Source organism: Engraulis encrasicolus, chromosome 6 (assembly GCF_034702125.1).
Source record: "Engraulis encrasicolus isolate BLACKSEA-1 chromosome 6, IST_EnEncr_1.0, whole genome shotgun sequence".
Lineage (NCBI taxonomy): Eukaryota > Metazoa > Chordata > Actinopteri > Clupeiformes > Engraulidae > Engraulis > Engraulis encrasicolus.
In genome coordinates this window covers 14,648,896-14,668,190 of record NC_085862.1, presented here as the reverse complement: position 1 = coordinate 14,668,190, position 19,295 = coordinate 14,648,896, and the positions used below count along the sequence as shown (strand labels likewise).

Here is a 19,295-nt window from a genome sequence, read left to right as displayed (position 1 = left end):
TGCCTTGATGATCCTCCCAGCTGTGTTCACTATACGTAACAGTAGGCTATAATAATAAGTAGGCTATAAGTAGGCAATAACAGTAGGCTATAATAATATTCTGTGGAGTGCACAGATATTGGGGGGGTGGGCTCGGGTGCCTTACTAGAATATAGGCCCTAATTACATTGTTATATTATATTATATTTTATTATATTATATTGTATTACTATTTAATCGTCAAACATTTCCTTATGATCATGTCCTGTGGGCCTACCACAATAGGCCTACATTAGACAGTCTTTCAAAAGGGCGTTTTTTCCCAGTAGGACAAAGGAGCAGGTGCTTTAGCACCACCTCATCGCCATGTGTGCACAGCTATGATAATATTCAATGTGTGTGGTTCAGGGAGAATTGAGAACCATGTGAGGGGGGAAACCCATGCTTTCCTGATGTACATGTAAAACAACAATAGTTAGTCTATTTTTCACAACAAACAGCAACACTACGCCGGTTTATAATTAGAGCGAATCGTTTTCTTGTTAGCCTACTGCATCACACTTCTGGGCCGATTGTTGTGAACTTGTGAAATAATTTTGAACATGGACAGATGTACATGCCTCTCTTGACCACCACGCGCGTCAAGTTTGGACACACCCCTCGGAGTTTACCTGCTGCGCTAAGGAAATAAGCGGCACAACCGTCGCAGGTCGCTCCGTCACTTGGTGAATGTTTACTCTGGTCTGTCACTGCTTTTGTGTCGAACATGCATCTTAGTGGTCTCCTAATGGAATATCTAGACCTGAAGACCTCGCTGGTTTTTCTCGTCATATTCCTTCTACTCGTCGACTATCTGCAGAATCGAAAACCTTCCAATTACCCTCCTGGACCATTGCCACTGCCTTTCTTCGGGAACCTCTTCAACATCGATGCCAAACAACCACATATCTACCTGACCAAGGTGAGACAACTGATTTTAAAAGTTAGGCTTTGTAATTAAAACACAATTGAAGTCATAGGTATAGGCTAGTCTATGGATTTGTTGTATCCCTCTTCGTATTAGTGGATGGCCTACACACCTGTTAAAGATTAATTGGAATTTAGAAGAAAGGTCAGAACTCTCTGCTTTGGCAAATAGGCTTTGTCATTCAAACACGAGCTGTAAAAATGCGATGTCATGAATGTCATAAATCATTGCCACGTCCTTCTCAATAGCCTATATTAGTGGGCATAGAAAATAATCAAATCCAAATTAATTTTATCATTAGACTATTATTATATTGTTATTATCATCATCACCATTAGGCCTACTAGCCTATAATTAGGGTTATTAATAGGCTATTATTATTATTATTATTATTATTATTATTACTATTATTATTATTGTCATTATTATTATTATTATTATTATTATTATTATTATTATTATTAAGATTTCAGATTGTTTAGAGAAAACAGGGGAGGTAACTTTTCAGTTTTGTCTTCTGTAGTTGGCAGATGTTTATGGAAGTGTCTTCTCACTGCGTCTCGGTCGAACACAAACAGTGTTTGTCAATGGCTACAAACTGGTGAAAGAGACTTTGGTGGGGCAGGCTGACAACTTCGCTGACCGCCCTTTCAGCTCTGTGGCTGACAGAATCTTCCCAGGGAATGGTGAGTAAACTTAATCCAGTAAAACACTACCCCTGTTATAAATTAACTGTTACCAGAATGGTAATGACCAAGTCGTATTACTAAAGGCTCCACGCACTGCCATAGTAGTGTAGGCTACTATTCTAGTGAAGTTTTTTTCAGTGACTATTGCAGTGTGCCGCTACTAGTGGAATGGTGTGTGTTAAGGAGTTACTCAAATGTAAAAAAAATTATTCCACTTTTTAATTTACGTCACTAAAATTAATCCTCAGAATTTTTACTTACCTGACTCTTGCCCTCTGATGGTAACGCCCCCGTATGACGTAGCTGAACACAGCCAGAGGATGTAAATCAGCTTACCTTTTTACGTCCTGAACACAAAGATTAGTCTATGTCTGTATGGGAAAGCAAGAAATGTAATTTCAAATTCTTTGTATGACCAGTACATGTAAAGAAATTGACAATAAAACCCACTTGACTTGACTTGACTTGACTTGAAAAATCATAATTCACCCTCAACCATAATGCATCAGGATTTAGTTTGGATGAAGAATCAAAGGTGGCTTGCCATATATATAAATATATAGGCCTATTTTGGGGGGGGGCTTTTATGCCTTTATTTGATAGGACAGTCCGAGATGGTGACAGGAAGTGAGTGGGACAGGTGCTGTGTTCCAATACTCGTACTGTCCGCCCTTTCCGCACTGTGTTTGGGTACGCAGGGTGTTCCATTTCTAATCGCGACGGTAAAGTGTACTGTAAATTACCCGGATAACGCCCCCAAAACGGCCATTTTTCGAAGTGTGGTGTTACTGTACACTTTTCGCACTCAACGGCCGCCATGTTTGTGACGTAGTTGAGTGTCAGATCTGTCAAACGGTTGAATCTCCGTGATAACAGCATAGTTTTGATTCCAAAGACAATCGCCATGTGTATTAGAGGCAGGGGTAACTTTAAAAAGTGTTAGCATAAGGAACAGTGCCTTCCGTGTTGAATTGCATATTGGCGGTTGGTAAACTCGGATGTCACGCGACCAACTGTCATTTCCGTTAAGTGTATCAGACAGAACGGGAATCGGAATGTACTCGCCTCGTGAATTGCGGAGGGTGGAAAGGGTACTTCACTGCACTCAAACAAGGTACACAGTAAGAGAGAAGGGGTGGGATCGGAAAATTCCCCCGGCCGGACTCGAACCGGGGTCCCCGTGGGCATGCAAGCACCACAGCACCCCCAAAAATAATGTCTTTCGGGTATATTTATGAAAGCTTTTAATAAATATTTTCCAGAGTGCCTGCCTTGTATCCCTCATCCTTACTCTTTCTATGTTCTACCAAAAACGCCTCTACAAAGATATGACCCCCAAAGTCTTCCAAATCATCTCCCTCTCAACAATAATTCTGATTACATTCTTCGACACACACAATCACACAGTGTGAAATCCACCTTGTCTTTTAATACACAGGAGGGTTGTTCCAAAGTAACGGGTCGAAGTGGAGGAAGCATCGGCGCTTCATGCTGACCACCCTGAAGAACTTGGGCATGGGCAAGAGCAGTCTGGAGGACGCCATCGGACAGGAGTGCAACTGCCTTCAGAGGGAGATGGAGACCCAGAAAGGTAGGCTTAGGGTGAATGCCATTACACCCCTTAGCCCTACGCCGATCCCCTTTGCCTCCGTTTTGCGCGCCCACATGTAGGCGTAGTGGCATCCCGATTCACGTTCAGACAGATGGGTAGGGGTTTGGCGAAGGACTTTCATCCCCTCCGCGCAGAGATTTTCCGACACCTCACTCCACAGACGGAGGGCTTCGACAGATTTCCCTTAATGCATTGCGATTGCATTTAGAAATGGGCGGCAAACCGCGGCATCCACAACAGCACACAAGATTAAGTATTTTTGCCGCAATTGACGGTTTTAAAGTGGTAATAATTATTCCATTGTACTAAGTTTAACATTGTCCTAATGTGTGATGGCCCTTTTCTCCGTGAAACGCACATGAAAAAAAACGCTATTAACGTCAACATAGTGCATGGAATTAGTAAGCCCATACGACTTTGTTCCTGTTGACCAACGTTGACGGAAGCACGTGAGCGAGAACTTGTTGTCACGATGTGGGTGTTATTAAATACAGCGCATTTAAAGTCGGCCACAAATATGAACGAGACGATGAGCTCGCACCGGTTTGCTCTACTAACACACCACGTGTGAGGAGTGGGGGGACAGCCAGTGAAGAGGAGCTGAAGTGGGGATCTGCGCAAACTTGTGTAGAGGTGTGAAACAAGACCCATATACACACGTGAGTGAGTTGTTGACCAACCAGTTCATGAGCGCGTGACCTCGGAGGCAGTCCGCCGACGAGCGTTGAAGGGGATAAGCAACTGCAGAGGTTGCAAGATCTGACTGCAGCCGCATTCATCCCGCGATAGTTTTACACCACGTGACATGTCACCTCGTCAACGCAACGTCGACGAAATTTCGAAGTTTGACAGGAAATCTAACCGTCATGCAGCATTTTCCATCCAGGGTGCATTGCTGTCTAAATGCGCATGTATGCGTTGACACATCTCGAATGCACCTAGTGACAGCTGTCACTGTGAGTGTCATTCCATGATTGTTGAAGGGGCATCCCAATCCATAGGGGTTGCTTTTCAAGCCCTACACCTTGCGACTTTGTTTGAAAGGTACAAGGGGCAAGAGAAAGGCAAAGGGGTAGGGGTGGAGATTAGTAATGGGAAAGGCCCTCACTGTAGAGTAGAGTAGAGTAGAGTACTTTTATTAATCCCGAGGGAAATGAAGGTGTCTGACAGCTTACATACCGTAAATACACAAATACAAAACATGCACAAAGACCTAATACACATTATTGAACTAAAATAAACACTGTACTGTAGGTGTAAGGAGTATTTTAAAAAAGTGGAAAAGTAGACGCAAAATAGACAAACACAAAGAACTTGCTGCCACTCGTGTTGGCTCTGGCAAGTAGTAACTTGATGTGCAAGTTCAAAAGAGATCATCGAGGGCCGCCCCCGCGTGTATATTTGTCATGCTTATGAATGTAATGTGATATTCTCAGTTCATGGTCTATCTACCTACTCTATGTAGAAGGGGGGAAGGATCTGCACACTGCTTGCAAAATACTTAATTTATTGGGAGCAACGTTTCGATCATAGATCTTCCCAATCGCGCAATAAATGTGTTTTGCAAGCAGTGTGCAGATTCTTCCCCCACTTCTTCATATGTCCGTTTTTGATTTGACACCTGCTGATGCTTTCCTGTTGGATGTGTGCGCCTTCCACTACACTTGTCCCTACGGGGTCATCCCCAGGTCCTATGTTCCCCGGGTCCTATGTTCCCCGCAACCGGGGAACTTAGGACCCTTTTTCAAAAAAACTTGGGAGCATACAATGCGGGGGAACTTTTCCAAAAAAGGGTTCTATGTTCCCCGCTGCTTCCAAGTAGACTGCTGCCACATGGCAAAAAGCAGGTTGTTGTTGCACCTCTGACAGGTTAGGTTTAGGGATAGTTTTGGTCAGGGCACAAATTTGCAACTCACAAACATTGCATTATGGACAGGTGAGGTTTAAGGATGGTTTTGGGAAGGGTACCGTTGGAAAACTTGGAAACTTACAATGCGGGGAACATACTGTACGTTTGTAGAACCCTTTTCTAGAAAAAGGGTCCTATGTTCCCCAGTCCCATATAAAGAACATAGGACCCAGGGAACACAGGACCCGGCCCGGGAACATAGGTACGCTCCCGTCCCTCCCTACCTACTCTCTCATGTCCCACAGGTCAGGCGTTTGACCCCAGAGCGCTTTTGACCAGTGCTGTGTCTCTCCCACAGGTCAGGCGTTTGACCCCAGAGCGCTTTTGACGAGTGCTGTGTCGAACATCATCTGTCAGCTGGCGTTTGGGCGGCGATACGACTACGCTGATGACACATTCCAGAAGATGCCGGTGCTGATGAATGATGCCATTCAGCTGGAGGGATCAGTGTGGGGACAGGTATAGTAAGAGGAGCATCCTTTTCCTTTTTTTCCCCTTCATTTCACTGTACCGGATACATTGAGGAGGTACAACGTAACAAAGCTCTCTACTCTGCACCTGTCTCTCTGCTCTCTACCTCTCTTCCTCTCTGCCTGTCTCTCTGATCTCTACCTGTGTCTACCTGTTTCTCTGATCTCTACCTTTGTCTTCCTGTTTCTCTGATCTCTACCTTTGCCTACCTGTTTCTCTGCTCTGCACTGGTCTACCTGTCTCTCTGATCTCTACCTTTGCCTACCTGTCTCTCTGATCTCTACCTTTGCCTACCTGTTTCTCCCCAGGTGAAAAACCCATATACTTAAAGTGTACTTTTTTTGACCGTACTTAGTACAAAGTGTACTATTTTCAGCGATTTAAAGTGCGCATCATTGCACTATTAGTGCGCTGAAGCACTACTAAAGCAGTACGTCAGCACACTTGCAGCACACTGAGGATGCTAAATTGGCACCGCTTTTGGACAACTTTAAGTGCACTACAAGCATACTTTTGAAAGTATGCTCCAAACACGCTTTTCATGCATTCTGCATGCATTTCAGATCTGAGCGAGTCGAGCGACGGAAGTAATTGACTTTGTATTGAGTCGAGAGACAAAAGCGATTCTGGAGACTAGAGGGATTTGCGCGACGAGCGCGACAATTTGAAGTTGAAATCTTTTCAACTTTCTATGACGCGGTTCGGCGACAAGCCGCGACAGCCAATGACTGTATAGAGATCAGTGGCCACAGCCAATGGGAATGCTTGAATGCTTTGCCTACTGCCTGTACGGACATACTCTAGTCTCCTCAATCTCTCGTATCGCTTGCTGCTACCCTCTGTCGCTTGAATTGCGTCGCCGCTGGTGTATCTCTGCGGTTACAGAGATTTCAGGTATACATTTCACTTTCTTTCAATCTTGCTCCTCCTTCCTGCAATTGATCACTTGGATTGATGATTAATGGTGACATTGTATTCATTGTTTGAACAATTAGCTCCAACTTACCTCCAACCTTGAAACTGTGGGAAGTGTGAGCCTATGTATACCAGAACATTATACGTGACCATCATAATGACGGTGGGAACATGGTCATTTTTTGTGTACCACTTTAAATTTTAAAAACCCCTACAATAAACACAGAATATAACAATGAGTAATATTTTCATGCAAGCCAAAAATATTCCTTCAGGATGAATGGCTTTCTGTTTGAGAAATTTACCTCCAAGAAATGCATTGCATGATGGGACATGCATGATGGTGCATTATGGGTAAATGCACTTTGTGTAAGTAAGCCCATACGACTAAGCACATTCGACATGACATCTATGCAGATATGCGCATTTAGACAGCAATGCATCCTGGATGAAAATGCTGCATGACGGTTAGATTTCCTGTCAAACTTCGAAATTTCGTCGACGTTGCGTTGACGAGGTGACATGTCACATGGTGTAAAACTATCGCAGGATGAATGCGGCTGCAGTCAGATCTTGCAACATCTGCAGTTGCTTATCCCCTTCAACGCTCGTCGGCGGACTGCCTCCGAGGTCACGCGCCCATGAACTGGTTGGTCAACAACTCACTCACGTGTGTATATGGGTCTTGTCTCACACCTCTACACAAGTTTGCGCAGGTCCCCACTTCAGCTCCTCCTCACTGCCTGTCCCCCCACTCCTCACACGTGGTGTGTTAGTAGAGCAAACCGGTGCGAGCTCATCGTCTCGTTCATATTTGTGGCCGACTTTAAATGCGCTGTATTTAATAACACCCACAGCGTGACAACAAGTTCTCGCTCACGTGCTTCCGTCAACGTTGGTCGACAGCAACAAAGTCGTATGGGCTTACTTTGTTGCTGTCGACCAACGTTGACGGAAGCACGTGAGCGAGAACTTGTTGTCACGATGTGGGTGGTATTAAATACAGCGCATTTGCAGTCGGCCACAAATATGAACGAGACGATGAGCTCGCACCGGTTTGCTCTACTAACACACCACGTGTGAGGAGTGGGGGGACAGGCAATGAGGAGGAGCTGAAGTGGGGACCTGTGGACCCATGGGCGCGTGACCTCGGAGGCAGTCCGCCGACGAGCGTTGAAGGGGATAAGCAACTGCAGAGGTTGCAAGATCTGACTGCAGCCGCATTCATCCCGCGATAGTTTTACACCATGTGACATGTCACCTCGTCAACGCAACGTCGACGAAATTTCGAAGTTTGACAAGAAATCTAACCGTCATGCGGCATTTTCATCCTGGGTGCATTGCTGTCTATGTGCGCATGCATGCGTTGATGCGAAATCGAATGCACATAGTGTCACGGGGTGACAATTGAGGCCCAAGTGAACCGAAAACTAGATGTCATTCATTCCCAATGTAATGCACCTGGAGCATGATTAGGATAATGGAGCGCAGGTGAGGAGGATGGAGGTGATTGGTGCACGTGGGTTGGTGAGCAGAGTTTTAAACAGCAAGAAACTAGACTGTGAGGAGGAAGCCGCAAGGAGAGATGACTGCGAGAATGCCATCCTGAGGGGAGAGAGAGGCGAGAGTGGAGCGGCAAGATGGGAGACGTTGGACACCGGTAACCGGACAGAGCCAGGCGAAAGGGACGAGAAGTTGGATGAGAAGTGGACGCGATCCTATGGATCAGAAGGCAAACTGGCAGCTCGGAGGAGAGCGCGACTGGCATAGTGCCCAGAAGGAGTCCGCAATCAGAGTGACGGCCAGGTGAACCTGCCTCGATGGAAAGGGGTGAGATGGACATGCACCCCACCGTGAAGATGAGTGACGGTGCCCATCCACTAGTCAGTTTTACGCAAGCCGTACCAACGCATTCAATTCATTTTCAATGAAATGCGGCATATCGTCGTTACCGGACTCGCAATGCCTGTTGGGATTCCGGCACGGCGAGCGTGGCTCCGGTGGCACGTCAAAAAGTTGAGCTCCTGAAAGTTATGCAAATTAGCAGCGGCTGACGGACTGCGTTACCCAATAACTGTTGAGCACATGAAGATATCCCATGATACCTGTGGTCACCACGAAGGTGCATTTCCCTCCGTAAAAGTAGATTTTTGACATCTATCGAACTTTTGGATGTACAAAATATAGACTACAAGCATTTATGTTGCATGTGCTTATGATGCCTGGGTTCAAATGATTATGTTCGTTTTCGACCACAAGCATAACAACAGGAGGCCAAGCTGTGTGTGAAAAAAACACATGTGCCGAGTTCGGTAAGAGCATTTTGAACTGTAATTTAGGGGCAGTTGGTTTGCTATATGGATAAAAACGGCTAGAAATGTAGATTGATATACTTCCTGTATATAACTCCCGGGCCACGCGAGCTGTAGTAGCAGTGCGTCGACACTGGGCCACCCAGTACGTCGAGCTGCGATAACGTAACGCTATAATGGATCTCTAGCCTGACTCGTATTCGCCTGGTTACTGTGGCCCCCGTGCAGGGCCGCTGACAGCTTTGGTTGGGCCCGGGACAAAGTCATCTGAAAGGGCCCCCTCACCCAATACATGCAATGTACTGAGGACCAATTCTGGGCCCCCTCTCTCCAAGGGCCTGGGGCAACTTACCCCTTTGTCCCCCCTTGTCAGCTTCCCTGCCCCCGTGAGTGCGCCGCTCTCTCTCTCTGTCTCTCTCTCGCTCTCTCTTTTCCTCTCGCTCGCACCCAAGACTGCTGAAGACCAACCAGCTATTCCGGGCCTACGCAGAAGAACTCCCATCGCTTCTCATCACCGCCAGCTGCTCCCGATTGAACGTGTGTGCCATGCCCCCGTTGCAGTGTAATTCACCTCGCAACCCCCGCACGGATTTACTTGGTGGCTGGACTGTCCAAGCATTCCATTGGAGACTTCAGACTTGGGCGTGGGTGGGTTCCCCCGTGGGTAATGGACAGAGACAACTAGGCCTACCCCTTTGACTTTTAATCCAGTGGTGGTAAATAAATAGAACGAAAACTGGAACTTGTGTCTTGTTTTTTGGTGTTGTGCAGTGAACTCCCAGGGTAGTAGTATCAAAGTGGGCGCGGCCAGCAAACGCGCGCCCCACCTGTGACATAAGCACACTTTGAAGATATTTGGGTGAAGTACAATCATGGTGCACTTAGAAAAAGTGTACTTGCAATATGTTAAAACAATTTACTTTAAAGCGCACTATAGAAAATCACACTTCAAAGACATTTGGGTGAAGTGTAATCATATTGCACTTTAAAAAAGTACAATTGCAATATGTTATTAAAAAATACACTTTTAGTAAGTTCACTATTAGAACACTATTAGTATATTCCTCTAAATACACTTTAGCCAAACATCTTCGAAGTCCACTTGAAGTATGGTTCACTAAGTGTACTTTCTTTGAGAGCAACTTAATTACATCTAATTTTAAGTACACTTTAAATAAGCATATTGTAAACATACTTTTTCTTAGCACAAAAAGCACGAGTGCACTTTTAACATGCTAAGTACACTTCAGTCATGCTTTTATTGTACTAAATTGAACCACTTTTTCACCTGGGTCTGCTCTCCACCTGTCTACCTGTCTCTCTGTTGTCTACCTGTCTTCCAGATGTATGAAGCCTTCCCCTCCATCATGAAGCACCTGCCTGGTCGTCATAACGACATCTTCAGCAACTACGGGCGCATCTGTGACTTCATCAAGGAGGACTTGGACCGACACAAGCAGAACCACGACCCCTCCGACCCGCGAGACTACATGGACACCTACCTGACAGAGATGAACAAGGTAGCAAACTCAGAGAGTAAAGATACCTACCTCACAGGTATGAAGAAGGCAACAACCTCAGAGAGTAAAGATATCTATGAACAAGGTAGCAACCTCAGAGAGGAAAGATATCTATGAACAAGGTAGCAACCTCTTTTTTAATGTATTTTGTGGGGCCTTTATTATGACAGGACAGTATGAGAGGAGACAGGAAACGGTTGTGAGAGAGAGATGGGGAGATTTGTTTATCTTGGTCTCAAGAGAGATGAACAGACCAAGGATATGGATCACTGGAACCATGTCGTGTGGTCTGATGAGACCAAGATAAACAAATTTGCTTTAGATGGTGTTAAGCATATGTGGTGGTAAACAAGTAAATTTTACCAAAAAAGTGCATCATCTGGCTAGTCAAGCATGGTAGTGGGACTGACATCGTTTGGGGATGTATGAATGCTGTCAATATTGGAAATCTGAATTACACCCAAAGAAGCATGCATGTCAACATGCACTGTGTCTACAGAAGCAGATCGTGATACTCTTCATAGGATTTCATTCAAAACTCACACCCATCTATTGTAGCCAGATGCAGACTCAAAATGTACAATTTCAATGTACTGAAAGGTTGAAACACACATCGATGACCTCCCTTTTAATCTCTTTTCATTACGAAATGAAAAAATGAATGTAGTTGCTGCCAAAGGTGGTTCTACAAAGTATTAAGCAAAGGCTGTGAATACTTTTGTAAATATGATTTCTCTGCTTTTTATTTTTATACATTTTCAAAACTGTCAAGACAACTTGTTTTTCACATGGTCATAATGGAATAATTTGTGTAGGATTTTGACAACAGATATTCATTTGTAGCATTTGGAATAAGGCTGTAAGATAATAAAATGTGAAAAAAGTGAAGCGCTGTGAATACTTTCCGGATTGACTGTATATTTTCACATGTTTTTATTGAGGGGGTGAATGATGACACTTGACAGTAAATACGAGCGGATCACACGTCACAAGCAAACGCTAGTAATTGTGTAAAATCAGAGTCCTCCCTCTTGCCTGTACTCCATTCTTAATTTAGCAGCTCCAGTCTCTCTGTATGAAGTGAATACAAGGGTAGGCTATGGTATTAAAACCTGGGTAGGATAAAGCTGAAAAACGTCTGTCTGAAGAAGGATTTTTATTTGAAAGTTGGAAAGGAACGGAAAGTCCTGGTTGAAGTGGACTTTTTTTCTTTTTATCTGGTAATGTGGTTGTCCTGCTCCTAGGTCAGGCATATTTTTCATTTACAGGCTTCTTTAACTGCCTCCATTAAGTGAAAGCCCAACTGGGAAACTTCAACTCCCATTGTCATTGTGACACAGCACTCCACCCGCCTCACCCATGTAAGGTGGCAGCCCCCAACGGCGCCCGAAAGGGAGCAGTGTGGTGGGACTGCGCGAAACATTGCAGTTGCTCTCAGAAAACTGAAACAGCTTACTGTTTCATACGTAATATGTCACATGTTTTTTCCGGTACTGAAGCAAACTTTAGAACAGTGCTTTTATGGTTTTCGCTGTTGATGGTTTGAAACATGTTCCGGTGCGCTGTGCCAGACTTCCATCACTACATTCTACCTTTGACATGGATGTGTCCACCCACCTGTGAATAGTTTTCAGTTTTACCATAGCAAATGCTGGGGATTAATGTTAGCGGACATGTAAGGGGCCACACACCTCCATAAATCCCTCTTTTCATACAGGGACTAAAGCCCCTCCCTGCCCATCCGTTTAGGGTGAGGCTGGCTGACAAAAGAAGTCAAAGGGGCAGTGTGGCTTGGCTCAACCTGTCAAACCGGTTCTTGCCCATACTGTACAACAGGTGGCCTAGTGCCCAGATATGACAATGTTGTTGTTCAGACGCACAAACTGTGTGTATTATATTGCATTTTTTTGTATTCCAATTCCGTTCTATTCTATTCGGTAAGCCCCATTGCATAAGCTTACCTTTTCCTCACTTAGGGACCCTTTTCTCCATGCTTTCTATGCCTCATGTAATTGAAAGATAACTGATGGTGTGAATAAATAAATAAATCCATTCATTCATTCCTCTGTGTTTAACTCTGTTCTGCTCCGTAGGGATCAGGGGACTCTGCTGATGGCTTTGATGAGGTCAGCCTGGTTCTGAACTGTGTGGACCTGTTTGCTGCCGGGACTGAGACCACGTCCACCACCCTGCAGTGGGCTCTGATCGCCCTCATGAAGTACCCCCACGTACAGGGTGAGCACAGAGACATCCAGGCAGAAAGAAGACTATAGGAATAAAGATAATTTATCCTAATTGATCTTTGTTATTATTATCATTGTTATATTAAAACAATGAAGGCAGTGTGTAATTTGATAAGAGAATTCTGTGTGGGTTCTCTTCGATTGATTCCAGTGTGAATTTGTAAAATTAAAAAAATACTGCAGAGAGAGAGAGGGAGAGAGGGGTATAGTTGGGTGTGTGGGTAGTAGAACTAGTCAAGAAACTTCAGGTGCTCAGTCCTTGGCTTGATGTCCCATTTAGAAAAATAAAGGACTTTTAACTTCACTTCACAGTGCCGTGTACCCTCTCTCTGGTCAATCAAAAAAAATACTTTAAAAATATTTTTAATAAATACATTTTTTGTTACTTCAATTTTCAAATGAGTATGTGTTGGTGTGTGTTTGATTGCAGAGAAGGTGCAGGCTGAAATAGACAGTGTGGTGGGACAATCCCGTCAGCCCAGCATGGCTGATAGAGCCAGCATGCCTTACACGGACGCCGTCATCCATGAGGTGCAGAGGATGGGAAACATCGTACCCCTGAACGGCCTACATATGGCAGAGAGAGACACCACACTAGGAGGGTACTTCATCCCCAAGGTACGTACCATAGGAGCCCAGAGAGACACCACACTAGGAGGGTACTTCATCCCCAAGGTACGTACCATAGGAGCCCAGAGAACAGGCTTGTACGAAATTCTGAATGGAAAGAATTTCAATTCAAAATAATGCCATAATACGAACACTAGGTGGTGCCATTACCTTGAATTTCTTTGAATTTAATCTAAACCACCTAGTGTTCGTATTATGGCATTACTTTGAATTGAAATTCTTTCCATTCGGAATTTCGTACAAGCCTGCCAGAGAAGGACACCACACTAGGCGGGTACTTCCTCCCCAAGGTAGGGGGCATCTCCTGGGGGTTAGGTGGAGTGGGCCTTCCCAGACTGCGGTGCTTTAACTTGCAACTGTGGGTGAATTAAATAAAATATCCCTTTATGATTTTTGTTGAGACAAGCTATTTGTCATTTTTATTAGATTCAGACTAATTACTTTTATTCCATCACCCAGTCTCATAAACTAAAGTAAGTTAAAGAAAAGAAGACTTAAAACAATAAAACATGGCCTAAATGGTTCTAAATTTCATGTCACTAGAATGGCAATGACCAAGTCATGATGTACTACTAAAGGCTCTACAGTATATAATGCTACAGTGGTGTAGTACTATGGTAGTGAAGTCTTTTAAAGGCAGTATACTGCCATACAAAGGCAACCTGCAGTAACTGCACTTTTTCCCCAAAATTGAGTTTAGACAGAGAATAGTATATGAGAGAGAGATAAATCAGGCGGGTTCTTTTCCGGTATCCACTTTACGTCGGGTGAACGACCCATAGGAGACCTTCGATTAGGAGACCTTCTGAGTCTTGAGGTTGAGAATAAATGGAGTCCCCTTAGCGCTGTAGATGGCGGTAGCGCTTGTGCAAACATCACGAAAAGAGAAGAAGAAGGAGGGTCAACGCCCTCTTAGGAGACCGAATTTTGAGCACACTCCTTTGCATTGGATGGGCGGGTTTTAACATTTCTTACTCTACTAGACGATTCTTTGGTTTGGACTTAAAATGGTCTTCATAATACCTCCTTTATGTTGTGACAAAGCCATATGGTCCAAATATGTCCCATTTTAGAGATATTGCTGTTTCAATTGTGATGTAACTACAGTAGTCAACCAAATACCAAGGCTTTGAAGGCCTTTTTCAGTTTCAGTGTTGGCGTATTTACTGCACTTTGCCTTTATAGGACAGCATCCCCATACACAGCTACTAAAATCAACTAGCTTCAAAAGAGATTGATTGATTGATTGATTGATTGATTGATTGATTGATTGATTGATTGATTGATTGATTGATTATTACTTTTCACTGTTTCATTTTGTTTTCTAGGGTACAGCTGTGATGCCCATGCTGACCTCTGTGCTGTTCGACGAGACGGAGTGGGAGACGCCACACGAGTTCAACCCAGGACACTTCCTAGACGCAGAGGGCAAGTTCAGGAGACGAGACGCATTCATGCCTTTCTCTGCAGGTGAGACCGAAAAAAAACAAGAACATTTTGACCCTTTTCTGTATAGACATGGAAGATGGACCCATTCATGTATAATGCATATATAAACCATGTCAACTTTTCTGAATAGGAACCAGAAATGTTATTACTCGGGCAGGGAGCATAAATGTTGATGATGAACTCTCAAACGTGAAAATAAAGTCTGCAACACCAAGCTCTCGTTTCTCTTAATACAAGTATAATATTGTGACGTTTCGAGCAGTATGCCTGCACTTCATCAGACACATCACTGTTTTAAATCAAGAGGAACGAGAGCTCGGTGTCGCAGACTTCATTTTCAGTTTTCATGTGGCTTTGCTAGTCCTGCACCCAATGGTGAGACGAATGTGTGTGGTTTTTTCCTTTTCACTTAAAAGTGCATCGCACTTCAAGGGACTGTTAACATGGACATACCACTGGTTCTGAAATTATTAAGTTCTGAAATGATGAGGTTCCAAAGTTCTGAAACTTTTAAGTTCCAACAAGGTAACTTATCTAAGTAATCCATATGCTGTACTTGTCTCATGATCAGCTGACTCTACGCTGGCTGGATTTGTGGTTGGTCCTTGGTAGGCTTTTAGTGTTTTTTAGTAACAACACAGCCTAGCGTCAACCTCATTAGGTACAGTACAATGGAGTAAATCGGTGTAACAGCCACTTTATATAATATCTTGGGCTAGTGTTGTGCTTGGACACCCTAAATTAACTTAAGCTTTTACTTTTCACACATCTGGTCATCAGAAAAGATGCATTTCAGAAAGTGTGAAGTTCAAAAGTTCTCTCTGAAGTTTTGAAGTTCTGAAACTCTGAGGTTCTGAAATTCTGAAGTTCTGAAGTTCTGGAACTCTGAGGTTCTGAAACTCTGAGGTTCTGAAATTCTGAAGTTCTGAAGTTCTGAAATTTTGAAGTTCTGGAACTCTGAGGTTCTGAAATTCTGAAGTTCTGGAACTTCCTTTGATGTGTCTCGTTGTGTTCCAGGGAAACACATGTCTCTTTGCATTTATTATTATTATTATTATTATTATTATTATATTTATTATTATTTACTTATTATTTATTAGGGAAGCGTGTGTGCCTGGGGGAGCAGCTGGCTTGTATGGAGCTCTTCCTCTTCTTCATATTTATTATTATTTATTTTTTATTTATTTATTATGCTTCTCGTTGTATCTCAGGTAAGCGTGTGTGCCTGGGGGAGCAGCTGGCTCGTATGGAACTCTTCCTTTTCTTCGTGGCTCTGCTGCAGAAGTTCAGCTTCTCCACCGAGGAGGGGGTGGAGCTCAGCCTGGAGGGGTGTGTGGGCTTAACACACACCCCACACCCCTTCAAGATCTACGCACACCTTCGTTGATCACACACCCCAACACACACCAGTGTAAGCAGTTATGCTTAGTCAAGTCAAGTCAAGTCAAGTCAAGTCAGCTTTTTTTAGGGCCTCCAAAACATTAGCAGTGGCCATGGTAGCAACCAACCCCTTCAAGATCTAATCACATCTCCACTGACGGGGCCTAGCTAATGCAGTGTATGGCCTCTTGAACTACAGCAAATTACATTTTCTTAGATTTTATATTTTGGGGTCATGCCTGTTTTGTTTTTTTTTGCAAGTGGACTTTACGGGTTGTTTTATTTGACTGTCTCAGCACTTCAGTAGTTTCTCCCTATGATGGTGGTAGTGATCTGTCTTTTCACTTTTAGTGTCCTAATCCCAAGATTCAGACCAGCTTGCTATGGTGAAGTTAAATCCTAACCTCATGAGAAATTTTCATTTAGTTGATGTGGACATTCTTAATAGAACGGTACAAAGTCTTAGCTCCTCTACATCTGACTTAGATATTTTACCAACAGCCTTCTTCAAATCCATCTTAAATCTAATATCATCAGATGTACTTCAGATCATCAACACCTCACTACAAACAGGCATATTCCCAGGCTGTCTGAAAGAAGCAGTTGTGAAACCCTTACTGAAAAAGAACAACCTGGATGCACAGGTACTAAGCAACTAAAGGCCCATATCCAATCTACCATTCATGTGTAAAATAATAGAGAAAATTGTTTTTAACCAATTAACTGCTTTTCTAATGTCTAATAGCTATTTTGATAAGTTTCAATCAGGTTTCCGTGCCTACCACAGCACTGAAACAGCTCTTATTAAAGTTATGAATGACATAAGATTGAATTCTGATGCTGGCAAATTATCCGTCTTGGTTCTACTCGATTTAAGTGCCGCTTTCGATACAGTTAATCATTCTATACTACTACATAGACTGGAACACTGGGTTGGCTTTACAGGCATAGTGATCAACTGGTTAAAATCGTACCTACAACAAAGAAGTTTTTTTGTCGCCATTGGAAGACATACCTCATCACCGATGTCTCTGAATTGTGGGGTCCCCCAGGGCTCCATTCTGGGACCACTACTGTTCAATCTGTATATGTTGCCACTGGGACACATTATCGAGAATAACTCCATAAATTACCATAGCTATGCGGATGATACCCAGCTCTACTTATCTATGTCCCCAAATGACTATACCCCCCTTGAATCACTCTATCATTGCATGGACCAAATTAACAAATGGATGTCTCACAATTTCCTCCAGCTGAACACAGATAAAACTGAAGTAATTATATTTGGGAAAAGAGAGGAGAGACAAAAGATTGCTACTATCCTTGAAACGAAGGGACTGAAAGCAAGGGAAACAGTTAAAAATCTTGGGGTCCTCATTGACAGTGACCTAAACTTCAACAGTCACATGAAAGCTATTACTAAGTCTGCATTTTATCACATAAAAAACGTCTCTAAATTTAGGGGCCTGATGTCTAAACATGATCTGGAGAAGCTAATACATGCCTTTATTTCTAGTAAAGTTGATTACTGTAACAGTCTTTTTACTGGCCTCCCCAATAAAACCATTAAACAGCTTCAACTTGTACAAAACGCAGCTGCAAGGGTTCTTACAAAGACAAGGAAGTTCGACCACATTACTCCAATTTTAAGATCGCTGCATTGGCTCCCAGTAAGCTACAGAATTGATTTTAAGGCTATGCTACTTGTGTTTAAATCACTAAATGGAATGGGACCCACATATCTACTGGATATGTTTCAGCTGTATGCACCAACTAGGTCACTAAGGTCAACGGAGAAGAATTTGCTGGTGATTCCAAAAGTCAAAACAAAGTGTGGAGAGGCAGCCTTTAGCTTCTATGCTTCAAAGCTTTGGAACCAGCTTCCAGATGACATAAAAAATGCACCTACTATTGATAGCTTTAAATCTAGACTCAAGACAAAGCTGTTCTCAGATGCTTTCCCCTAGCTTAAATTACTTATTCTTATTATTTTTATTTTTATTTAATTTGTTTTATTTCATTTTATTTTATTATTATTTTTACCTTATGTTTTATCTTAATGTTTTTAAATGCTTTTTGACTCTAATTCATTTCCTTCTTTCTTCCCTGTTTCCTTTCATTTACATTTGTTAACTTTGTGAAGCACATTGAGTTGCACCTGTGTATGAAATGCGCTATATAAATAAACTTGCCTTGCCTTGCCTTGCCTAATCCTTACACTGTAAAACATTGCAAGCCAGTTAAACATAAAAAGTAAGTTCCCCTGCTTACTTAAGTTTGTAAATTGACTCAACTCGAGATTTAACTCGACTCAAAGCGTTCTCAAGTTGAGTTAACTTACAAATTTAAGGCACCACGGCAACCTACTTTTTTATGTTTAACTGGCTAAAATGTTTTACAGTGTACAGAGTTGTGAGTGTTTGTACTGTGCCAGTGTGTGTCATGTCATCTGCTAACTGGATGCTTCCGTTTCCATTTGGGATAATTAAAGTTGGCTATACAGAGACACTGTCTGTCTGACTATCTGTTCATAGCAGGGCATCTCAACCTCTTTTGAACAAACGCCCCCTGGACCTTATCATATGTCTGCCAATGTCCCCTTGACCTCGTCATAACCCTGCCAACGCCTCCCTTAGTATTACAAGATAAAATAGACTAATGTCCTCCAATGGCAACTACTGTAAGCACTACCCCCTCTCAGCTGTCCCCTTTTTACAGTAATGCCCTCCAAGGGCACCCTAACGCCCCCTGGTGGGCTGTAGAGCGTCCTTTGAGAAACACTTATTGACGTTTATACCAACATCAATGGAAACACTAGTTTAGAGCTATTATGTATAAAGTTATGAATTGAACATGTGATATCCCTGCATGTACAGTATACTACTGTATTTCCAAAGTACTGTGTCTGTTTTTGGTGTGACGTCTGTCTGTGCTTTGGTGGGCATGATTGTCAACAGGTGCAGTGGTGCACTATGTATATTGCACTAGAGAGAGTATATAGCAAAATACAAAGTTAGCCCCTTAGCGCAGAGCCCATGTCATAACCTTACTGTCACCAAAATTGTAATCGTTATGCCTTAATGCGTTACTTAAGGCTCTTGGCAATTGTTGTTATGATGTAGTTGAGTATTTTCAGCAAATAGTCAATAGGCCTGCCGGCAACCCCATCTGCACTAAGAAGCTACTCCGCAAAGAATATGGCAATATAAAATAAGA

General features: G+C 43.1%; 1 protein-coding gene across 1 annotated transcript; it reads left to right on the top strand.

Moving 5' to 3' along the window:
* The first annotated feature begins 670 nt into the window (after nucleotides 1-670).
* On the top strand, nucleotides 671-16,431 carry LOC134450761 (cytochrome P450 2J2-like). Its single transcript, XM_063200734.1, has 9 exons — nucleotides 671-940; nucleotides 1,470-1,632; nucleotides 3,074-3,226; nucleotides 5,455-5,615; nucleotides 10,198-10,374; nucleotides 12,468-12,609; nucleotides 13,048-13,235; nucleotides 14,576-14,717; nucleotides 15,908-16,431. Exons 1-9 carry the CDS (start codon nucleotides 746-748, stop codon nucleotides 16,081-16,083), a joined length of 1,497 nt encoding a protein of 498 aa, XP_063056804.1. The 5' UTR covers nucleotides 671-745; the 3' UTR covers nucleotides 16,084-16,431.
* Nucleotides 16,432-19,295: the final 2,864 nt, after the last annotated feature.